This window comes from Grus americana, chromosome 25, assembly GCF_028858705.1.
Source record: "Grus americana isolate bGruAme1 chromosome 25, bGruAme1.mat, whole genome shotgun sequence".
Taxonomy (NCBI): Eukaryota; Metazoa; Chordata; class Aves; order Gruiformes; family Gruidae; genus Grus; species Grus americana.
The window spans coordinates 4,722,386-4,733,260 of record NC_072876.1 but is presented as its reverse complement, the minus strand read 5'-3'; the positions used below and the strand labels follow the sequence as shown (position 1 = coordinate 4,733,260).

General features: G+C 50.7%; 1 protein-coding gene across 1 annotated transcript; it reads left to right on the top strand.

Annotated features, from left to right (window-relative positions):
- The first annotated feature begins 216 nt into the window (after positions 1 to 216).
- On the top strand, positions 217 to 10,294 carry LOC129196338 (complement receptor type 1-like). The gene is made up of 13 exons (XM_054803675.1): positions 217 to 611; positions 780 to 978; positions 1,121 to 1,306; positions 2,020 to 2,116; positions 2,813 to 2,895; positions 3,857 to 4,048; positions 4,410 to 4,592; positions 5,178 to 5,363; positions 5,504 to 5,597; positions 5,958 to 6,043; positions 6,683 to 7,114; positions 7,471 to 7,494; positions 7,739 to 10,294. Exons 2-13 carry the CDS (start codon positions 927 to 929, stop codon positions 7,780 to 7,782), a joined length of 1,659 nt encoding a protein of 552 aa, XP_054659650.1. The 5' UTR covers positions 217 to 611; positions 780 to 926; the 3' UTR covers positions 7,783 to 10,294.
- Positions 10,295 to 10,875: the final 581 nt, after the last annotated feature.

Below are 10,875 nucleotides of genomic sequence, written 5' to 3'. Positions count from 1 at the left end.
TGTGGCCTGGCTTTTTTTTTTTTTTTTGGGTAGAGAATATGACCTGTGCAGGAATACTCGGGGTCAGCCGAGGGAAGGTTATACCTGGAGAGCAGTACACACCTTCCCCGATACTGCCCTGGTACTGCCCGGGGTGGAAACGGACTCTGCTCTAGCAGCGGTGCCTTGCTTTCGTCATCGTGGTTCCCAGGAAAGGCCAGGCACGCTGCTATGGACAATAGCGCAACAACAGCGGCGATTATCTAAGCAGCTGCTCATGCCCAGCAAATGAAGAGAAGGGTGTAGGCATGGCACAACGCAGCGTGCCACTAGGACAAGCGCTCTTCAAGGGAAGAGCCTGGGGCGGCCTCCAGCTGCCCTTGAGCCTGAGGACCAAGGGTAGGGCGATGAGGTGGACCAACTAAGAACAAGCGTCCCTCGCAAGGCAGGCACTCCCATGCATTCACAGCATTGCTTAGATTAAATGATGCACGTTGCTGGATGACTCATCCCCCGTGTCACCGGATGGGCTCAGCCCCGGCGAGAGGGCGGACAGGAGAGGCCACGGGCGAGATCCGGGAGAAAGACCCGACCCCAGCGCTGGCCGCCTGCGTTTTCCTCTTTCCCGGGTGGTAGGCGGCATCGTTTCGTACACCGCAAAGGACAAAGCCACCGCGCCGTGGGAACCACCGCGCCGTGGGAACCACCGCGCCCGCTGACCACCGCGGGGTGTGTGGGGGGGGACCGTCCCGCAGCCCCGTGGGGCTCAGCGGACCCAAAGCCCCCGTTTCCCTCCATAGCTGGAAACCTGCCCCGCCGCGTTTTGCTGCAGCGACAACGAGAGTCCGAGAACGGCCCCGTTTCCCCGCCCGCCCCGGAAAGGGCCGTGCTGCCGCGCTCTGCGCTGCGCTGCGCATCCCTGCGCGGTACCGGCCCCGGGAGCGGCCATGGCGCTGCGCTGGTTCTGCGCGGTGCTGCTGGCGCTGCCCGGCGTGTGGGGTGAGCGGGGCCACGGGGGGGAGAGGGGCTGCGTGGGGGTGGGTCCGCGTGGGAAAGAGGGCCTGGGCGGCGTGGGGCTGGGGCTGCGTGGGGAAGGGCTGAGGGGAGCCCCCGCCATCATCCGCCCCCCCCATGCCGGCAGGTGACTGCGGGTGGCCGCCGAGGTTTGACTTTGCGGAGGCCCCCGTGCCCTTGAAGGAGTCCTACGCCGTGGGGACCGTGCTGAATTACAAGTGCCGCCCGGGGTACACGATGGCCAGGGACAAGTTGCCCCGCGTCACCTGCCTCTCCTACTCCAACTGGTCGTCAGACTCCGACTTCTGCATCGGTGGGTTCCCCCGTTCGCGGGCTCCTGGGATTTAGGGGGTGTGGGGGTGTGTGTGTGCATCCCTGCTGCACCCCAGACCCTGCTGACGGTTCAGCGCAGTTGAGAGGGGGGAGTGCTCCCCACGTTACTGTTTTTAGGACAGTTGAGAACAAGCGCTCAGCCTGCGTGCCTGCCTGGGGTTGCCCTTTCTGCTTAGAAACATTAATCTCTGGGAGATGATCTGTGCCCTTCTTAATTACTTTACCATCTGGTGATATACTGTAAATGCTATAATATATTCGCACAGAAACAAGGTATGGTGTGCAAAAGGCTGTGGGAGCCTGCTGTCCCCGTGGTAATGCACCTGTACTGGCTGTAGGGTGGTCAGCGGGTCCCTCCTTGTCCCCTTCTCCTCCGCGCTGTCTCCCTACAAACGGAGACCCTGAGCCCACTGCTCTCTTTATCAGTTTCTTTTCTCATTAACCATACGAACCTTGGATTTTTCTATTTGTCCTTAGCTATTTATTTGCTTTTTATTTGTGTTTTAACTTTCAGTTCCTCAGCAGTTAATGTGGATCTTATATCTTTTCTGAAGGCGCTGCTACTTGCTTATGAGGGAAGTGAAGTGCCGAATAAATGGCCAGTTAGTCTGTAACGATGCTGAACAGCACTGCCACCTGCGTTTCACTATTATGCTGTAAAATAAAGCTAATGCTGATCACTTGTCCTTCCAGGAAAGTCGTGCGGTCCACCGGACATTGCGAATGGCATCTTTCACTACACGACCGACCTCCTGTTTGGGGCGACGATAACCTACACCTGTAATGTTGGGTAAGTGCTGGCCCAGGCTCCTGGTGAGTCGATGGAGCTGAGGAGACAGCGCCCGCGGGAGACTCGGAGACCTTTAACGTCAGGAGGCCGTTTCCCTGGCAAGCACGGGCACGGCGGGAGGTGTTGGGAGTGGGGAGCCATGGGGACCAGGCTCCCTCCTGCTCTTGCTGTCCAGATTATCTTCTGGACATGAGAGCGTGGACTTTGCAGACTGCTTTCTGGCTGCTTTGCAAAGAATTTTGTTCCTTTCCTGTCGGTGCTCGTTAGTAATTCAGCATTTGCTGTTGTGCGATGGGGTCTGAGCTAAGGGGTCTTGGGAAAAGAGGGTTGCGGGGCGATGCCGGGAGCGGGGCGAGAGGGAAAGAGAGCGGGTAGGGTACATCAGTCACACCTAGCTCTGCTCAGAAAATAGGTTTCTGTTTGGATCTACCACTGAACAGCCTCAGGGTGGGGAGGCCGTCTTGCTCATGCTCCTGTGAGCTTGTGTCTATCCGCTGCAAGTATTAAGTTTCCTCTAACTGCATCATATATTGCATTTCTTTAGGTATTGAGAAAATTATATTTTATAGGAGGGCTAGCTGATTTTCCCCTAGGGAAAATTCCCCAGAGAATACCATTAGAAGCCGTACAACTTTCTGAGTTTCACAGGTGTTTTTTCCACCTTGTAACAAGAGATTCAACCTTTTCTTTTTTTAGGTACCGATTAGTTGGGAAGCAGTCCGCGCGATGCGAACTTAAAAACAATGAAGTTTCTTGGGATAACACTCCATACTGTGCCAGTAAGCAGACCTTAAACGTTTTGTGTACATCTCTTCCTCAAAGCTACTACAATATATCTGGTAGTTTGGGGAGCGGCAGGTGGATACTCTCTTTTTGGCACTTGATGCAAATTACATTAGCCTTTAATGAGACTGACTCCTTACCTCTCCTCCAAACAAGCACTCTGGCTGGAGCTGGGAGTAAAGATTAAATACTAAGGAGGATCTGTGGATGTTGGCAGCAGCTCATCATCAGATCTACGAGAAAAGCAGCTCCTGAGACTGCTTGTTGGTATTGCCCAGCCCAGGCACGCAGCAAGCTTTCTGCCAGGCTGGTGCGGACCCCGCGTTACTCGTGTTGTGTTTTCCATCGGGCAACCGTTGCTGAATTGTTTAAGAGTTGCGCTTGACCAGGACTGGGATGCCTTCAGACATGACTGCCCATCCAAAATATCAATTTTCAAAGGGGAAATAAATTCTAAGAGTTTTGTTGGTGCTGTTTGGGATTTTTTTAGCATCCTGTGGGATAGACTTGACCATCAGCTGCTGACAGTTTAGATGGTTTGCTGCTATAATAGGTATTCTGGCCTCATCCTTGTTAGCACAACGAAGGTAGGAAGTGCCATCACTGGCAGGTGAGGATCCTGAGCTACCTGGTGAGACCCTGTTTATAGTCTCCAGAAGGCCTCTCCTGTAGTGTCTCCTCTTGGACAATAGATGCTGTTTTGCTGTTTTACCATTTATCCATTTAAAAAAAAAACCTGGAAAACATTCAGAATGTAAAGGCTCATTCCAGACTTTAGGTTGAGATAATTGCTTTAGGGCTGCTTCCCTGCTTTTTTCTTTGGGTTTTTTTTGTTGTTGTTGTTGTTTGGGTTGGGTTTTGGTTTGTTCTGTTTTGTTTTGTTTTTAGCAGCTAGACCTCAGTTTCATATTTGATGGAAATGTTCTTGCATTTTCTTGCTGTTGCTTTCCCACGCAGTTATTCCCTGTTTGCCACCTCCTGAGATCAAGAACGGGCAGCTCATCAACAGGGACAGAGACTTCACCTTTGGCATGGCTGTAACTTACAGCTGTAACAAAGGTTTCGCTCTCATTGGAAATGCCACGATTCACTGTACGACGGATGGGGAATTCCAGGGAATATGGAGCAGTCCAGCCCCTGAATGCAAAGGTAAATGTTTTCTTTTCCCCCTTTTGACTTTGTTGCTCATCCCTCTCCTGATCAGCTGCCAAACATGAGGAGGTTGATTCGAATCGAAAATGATTCCCAGAAAGCTGAATGCAGTGATCTTCCCAGTCGTGGTCAGAGGCATGGCTTGGTTTAATGGATTCTTCAGCCCGCAGCCAGCCTCCCTCGCCCTGCCCATGCCCAGGACGTTTGTGTTCACGGAGTACTTACACCCCACTGGGACCTGCCTCTCCCAGAGTGAGAGGATGGCAGTTCTCTTAGTAAGCTTCTCACGTAATACCTCTGGTGTTACTGCAGGGCTTTTCCTTCTTGTAACAAATATTCTTCTTATCTTTGCTTCCAGTGGTCAGATGTAAAAATCCAGAAGTGAAAAATGGGAGAAGGTTATCTGGCTTGGGCACTGAGCACACGTATGAAAATACAGTGGCCTTTGAGTGTAATCCTGGCTATTTATTGAATGGTAGTAGTGTAGTTACTTGTGAAGCAGACAATACCTGGAAGCCACCTCTGCCAACATGCGACCCCAGTGAGTACAAACAAATTTATTTCCTTGAGCAATTGCACTGATGTAGGTCTAAGAGCTTCTGAATGTTGCGCATCTGTAGGCAGATCAGCTTCCAAAGCTGTGCACTTGTAGCCGTGCCCTTGCAGAGCATCCTGCTGGGTCCTCGGCATGGCAGCCCAGGCCAGTTATATATTTGCACCTGAAGCTATTTATTTGTGAACTGTAAATCATCCGAAAGTGCACAGAAAGGAGAGAGAAAACTGCCTTCTACACCTGACAGGCTTGCTTCACCAGCTTCCAGACCTGTTGGGGATGTTTGGCTTCTGAGCTCAGCTGGTCCTGCAGGTTCTGTAGGTTGGGTTGGTGGTCAGGGATGGAGCATCTCTGCCTCAGAGATGCTACCCGCTCTCCATCTTTTCTCTGGTTAAGCGAACTATGATACGTGCTGCTGTTTGCTAAATGGGTTGGATGCAAACCGTATCCCAGATGCTGACATTCAGCCAGGTTAAAATGTCGTGTGCTCCAGAACGTGCCGTTCGCTGTTGTTGTTGCAGACCCTTTGGGTACTCTTCTGTAGCTAACCTTGCTTTTGTCTCCAATTGTTAGTCTACTGCGGTCCTGCTCCACACTTCCCTTTCGCTGAGTTAACAAGGGCTGTGGGTGACAGCTCTCTTGCTGGAACTACGCTGACGTATCGGTGTAAACCGGGTTATACTACAGCAAATGGAAAGTCCTCTGTTGTCACTTGTCTGAGTGATAGAACTTGGTCTGCAGACCCAGACTTCTGTATACGTGAGTATTTCTGTTCCTCTCCTGTCTTGACTGACTGTACAAGTGACCTGTGCACACTTGAGATGCTACGTGGTCTGGAATTTGGTTCATGCCCATCTCTGGGTTTGCAGTAATTCCTGCGCCGCTTTCTTTTCCTCCAGGACAGCAATGTACTCCTCCCACGATAGAGAACGGGGATGTGATTGCAGAGAATTTCCTCTTTGAGACAGTTGTGACATTCATCTGTCATCCTGGGTGAGTGGATCACTGCTTGAAAGGGTCTGACTCAGGGGTCAGAAGACAGGGATCACAGGCAGCAACACCCACCGCCCCCCTCCCTCCCTGGTTTCCCAGTGCAAGTCTCCCGTGAAACCATATATGATGTCCTCAGTGAGATGAGCGTGTGGCAGCACACGTGTGCGTGGTAATGCAGTGAACTGCTTCAGTTTGGTTCTTATTAGTGCTCTTATTTAGTGGCTTTGACGTGGTCAGATCTCATTTCGGAGCAGGGGCAGGTTTTGGGTAATAACTTGCCTGCATGCAGCGGTGGGGAGGTGGGGGAGGAACCCTTTCCGGGTTGTCTTCTGGAAAAGTACTAAACTCCTCTTTCTTTAGGTATGAATTAAAGGTATCATCCACTGCCAAATGTGTGGTATTGGGAGATGGAGTTGATTGGGATACAGCATCTCCACACTGTGAAAGTAAGAGGGAAAAACCTCTGCACGGAGCCATTAAGATAATAGTTGGAACTGCGCTGGGGTAGCTGCTTTGTTGGTGGGCGTGGGCCGCTCTTAGTTGCGCTTCTTAATTCAATCAACTGTAAAATTCATGATTTTAATACTAACTCATGCTGTGAGGCCTTAGGTGCAATATTCTCATACAGAGAATTCAGAAATTATGCTGACAAAGGGGAAGGAGGGAGGGAAGAGCAGAAGTTATAGAAAAAAAAACCCAGTCACAGGAGGAAAGTTTTCTTTCTCTTGCTACTAGGGCAAGGTGAAGATAATGGTGTGTGTTAGAACTTTGTCCACTCGATTTGATACAATGCTGAAATCAGGTGTTCTAAGTTATCAGTGTATAGTGTTATGTGAAGCTAAAAAGGGCTGAAACATTTCTTCTAGCCTGATTAGGCGCTTCAGTGGCTTATTTCGTGGGGTGAGATCCTGCCGTTGTGGCTAACGGGCGGTAACTGAGGTCCCGTAGCAAGCAAGAAAGCTCAAAGTATTTTCAGTTGCAGCTAGATGCACGGCGTTTGGCTGCACCTCCTTCTCCCCGTACACCTCTTCACCTTTTCAGTTAGGAGCAGCACTCAGACACTCTTCCTGATGTTCCTCCCATAGGACAGCTCCCTGATGTTCTCTGTGAAGAGCCCCCCACGATTGCCAACGGGATGCACAACGGCACAAAGGGCGCAAACTTTGTGCAAGGCTCTGTTGTAGTTTATAAATGCAAGGATGGCTTCACCCTTGCTGGAGCGGCCTCTATTCACTGTGAAGTGGATCATCAACACCATGGAGTTTGGAGCAAGCCTATTCCTGAATGCAAAGCTGATGTTCCTCCTGTGGGACAGCTCCCTGATATTCTCTGTGAAGAGCCCCCCACGATTGCCAACGGGATGCACAACGGCACAAAGGGCGCAAACTTTGTCCATGGCTCCACTGTAGCTTATAAATGCAAGGATGGCTTCACCCTTGCTGGACCGACCTTTCTTCAGTGTATGGCAGGAGATCAATACCAGGGAGTCTGGAGCAAGCCCACTCCTGAATGCAGAGGTGACCTATCTCTTATCTTCAAAATACCTATTTTTTTTCTTCCTCTGTGAATCCTCAGGTCAGATAATTCTGCTAAGGAGTAAGCCTTTGATGCTTCCTGAAAGAGCTTCAGTTAAAATCTAGTGTCAAAAGAGCATGGTTGTAACGTGGATTTGCAGGCTGGTGGAAATGTGTCCTGGTAAATACATCTGTGTTTTAACAGATAAAACATCTGTGGAGTTGGGCTGTGCAGGGATCCTGTTCTGTGTCTTCCGTGTGCATCGGTTCTCATTTGAGATACTGCTCGTTGTGTAGTTTGATGAATTACAGTGCTGAATGGGTGCTGAGTTTCACGTTTTGGCTTGCTTCCTTTCCAGGTGGAGCGAACTTGATCATTGTTGGTAAGTAATGATCCTGAAGCCCTGTGCCGCGCTCTTGCCTATCTTTATGTTTCTGTCTCCTGTATGTTCTGCTTGAAATAAGCTTAAAAGCCTTCTTGCTACAGTCTGTTGTCAGACCGAGATTTTTGTTGCTTTAAGATCCTGCTGTGAAAACGGGGAGGGGGAGGTAACGGGGACCAGGGAGGGAAAAAATAGTTGAATAAGTTTGGAGTGAAGAGTTAAGCTTCTTATTTGTCTCTTGTAGGAATCTTCCCCCTCCTCCTGGCCATGCTGGTTATGAACGTCTAGATGAGGGAATGGGCACAGCAGGGAGGCACCTGTAGACCTGTTGGACTTGGTCACGCTGATCCTAGTGCTCTCTCCTGTGAAATTGGCCTTGAAGCAGCAACCAACAGACCTTGGACGACAAAACCCAGCCGCTCCCTGCCGGGAAGCGCTCGTGCTTTTGGCTGCAGCAGCTGCACGTTGCTTTGGACACAGCAGCTCGTGCACGGGGCTGCGCTGGGACGGGCAGCGCTCTGCCACCCAGGTGAGAATGCTGTCCAGAAATCAAAGTCAAGTGCAGTTATAGCCCCAAGTTAAGTCGCGATGACACCAAAGACCTTCACGCTGCAATAGAATAGGCTCAAGAAAATCGGGCACTTTGGGGACCTCCACGTGTTCGGTTTTTCAGCCCCACTAAGGTCATGTTATGCCTGGTCCTGATCAGGATTCGGGGGTTTCTTAAGTGTCCCGAGGTGGAAAGTGCTGCCGCTGCTGAGAGGGTTAACGGTGAATGTCTTCGTGTGAGTGATGTATGCTTGAAAAAATTAAGTTTGATACAAAAAGGATATGTAATTAAGGGTATTAGCTGTAGGTACTGAAAGCACTGAAAATGTTCGTACAAAAGTGCAGCTGTAGCTGTTACTTCAAGCAAGTCTGAACCATTGTGCAAATAGCAATCATTACAGATAAGTAATTTTACTGGAGAGGAAAAAAAATTAAATGCAAAGTTCTTATTACAGAGAACTACTATTCTGACTCTTCCTGTATGTACTAAAATGAGTTTTAAAATTCAGCTGAAGGTCTCTGCCCTGGCACTCTTTGCATCATGTGAAGGCTTTTCCACCTTGCAGAAACATCCTTTCTGTATCCGCGGTGACTCAGTGCTTCTCTCGAAGTGCCGAAGCTTTCAGTGGGCTGAAAGCCCCAGGAGGAACCAGCTGGGTGGGTGCTCGGGGGCAGCGGAGCTTGTCCGCAGGCAGGTGGTGTCGGGGCCAAATGCAGAACTTGCAGGTGTCTTGGCAGATGCCACCAAACATCAGAAAGTTGCTGCGTGTGAACCTTTTCACTTTCTGCTCAAAAAGATTCAGGGAATCGCTGTCTGAAGTTGCACTTAAAAGGCTTTTTCAGGTGATGCTGTGCACCCCGACCCCAGCTCAGCCCCGGGATGCCTGCGATGCCGAGGGAGGACAAGCAGGTTTTCGGTCTCTCGCCCTGCTCGCGGCAGGGCTGGGGGGCGGCTGCACAGGGCGGCTGTTGCTCTGACGCTGCACCCAAAGTAGGCGCAGATGTGTATCAAGCCAAAGCCTTAATTTACTCCTCCGTGGGGAACAGGACGCAAACCCCCGCATCTTTGTGCACTTTGCGTTCACCCTGTCTAACCTGAGCTAGCTCATCGTTGTGTCGAGGACAGGTTTGCGAGGGTGGATGGGGGCGCGTGAGGCAGCCTGCTGTCCCCAACTCGAGTCAGGCTTTGGCAGTGCCATGAGGACAGCTCAGGTGATGGGACCTCGCTCACCTTGGCTAAACCAAAGACACAGGCGAAAGTCCCCTTGCTTTGTTTGGCCAATAGAAACCCCACGCTGTGGTCTTGGTGTCCTTTCCTGGCTTTACTCAGCCCTGTTAAATGATCATTTAATAAGCTACAGGGGTATGTAGCATCTCCTAAAATGAAGTAAAGGTTTGGAGGCTTCCTGGGAATCCTATTTATAAGGGAAACAAAACTGTGACAGGATTTAAACTTGTATTCAGCTATTGCCTGACTCCAGCTGAGACACTAGGACTTCAGCTGCTGGTAAGGCAAGATCGTGAGGTTCGGGGTGTTGTTGGATGCAGAGGTGAACGACCCGTCTGTGAGCCACTCATAACGCACAGTTGGGAAAAGGAAGTATTCGCAATGTGTCTATTACGTACTTTTTGTTTCTGCATTTTTGCCCGTAATTTCCTGTTAACAGGAACATGCATCTAATTAGAGAGAAAAACACAATTAGCCATTTCCATCAGTCTTGTTCCAAATAGAGCCACAGAGTTCTCCCTTCCCAGCAGAGCACCATCCTGCTCAGCTGTCACTGGGGCACTGCGAGACACTTTTCGGAAGCCAGTCGTGCAGAACAAGCACTTGCAGATTGTTGGTTATTTTTATATGTCTCTTACCGCAAGCCATGTGAGGGACTAGATGAACAAAACACAAATGTAAAGCCTCGTAGCTTAGTGTTGCATTCTGTTTTGTTATTTTAATCCCAGCACAATTGTTCTCACTACATGGTCCAGAGTGGTTTTTCCAAATGATTTAACACCTGATTTGGGGATCAGCTTGAAATGATCTCCCCGCAACCAAATGGAAGTTACTGTGAATGCTGTGACGTAGCTTATGGCTGCGGTCACCAAAATTTACTGCCTGTCTACTGTGACTGTAATTGAGTTGTACATAATTTTACTTTATAATCTGAGTGTAAGCAACCCAGTGCAATTCTGAAGTATAAATGTTGGATATGTAAATATTGGAAGCTCTCTGTCAATAAAAGCGATAAAAAGACATGAGGAACACAGGTCTTGCTGCTTGTTTTAGGCTCAGGAAGCATCCCCTGCTGTGCGAGGTGGGAGCTGGAGGTTGCTGCTGCTGCTCCTACATCAAAAAGTCCTGTCTGTGGATTTTTATTCTTCCAACCAGCGGTGAGGGATCACGCCGGGTTGGATGAGTCCCAGAGCAGCCAGGGTCGGGTTGGGAGGATTCGGGTCCACAGCTGCAGGGCCATGTGCGGGGCTGGGCTGCATGCTGTGCCTGCCGGCCCGAGCACCCACGGCCCCGAGGTACAGACGTGTCCCCAGCTGCGGCCGTGGGAGAAGGGAATGCCCCGCTCTGCCCTTCCTGTAGCCGGGCGGGCGAGCGGGTTCCTGGGAAGGGCTGTCGTCACCGGTTGGGAAATTGGGGCAGAGCCTGGGCCACTTCCACTGCCAAGGATGCTCTCCACCGAGGGTACGGGTCGGCTAACAGCACATCTGTGCCTGCACCCGCCCCTTTTTCACAGGTGCCCGTGGGACATGCAGCGGCTCTCAGGGACCCACCCTCCCCTGCCAAAAACAGCAGCAGAAGCAGCGCGTGGGACCTGCAGCCTCCGC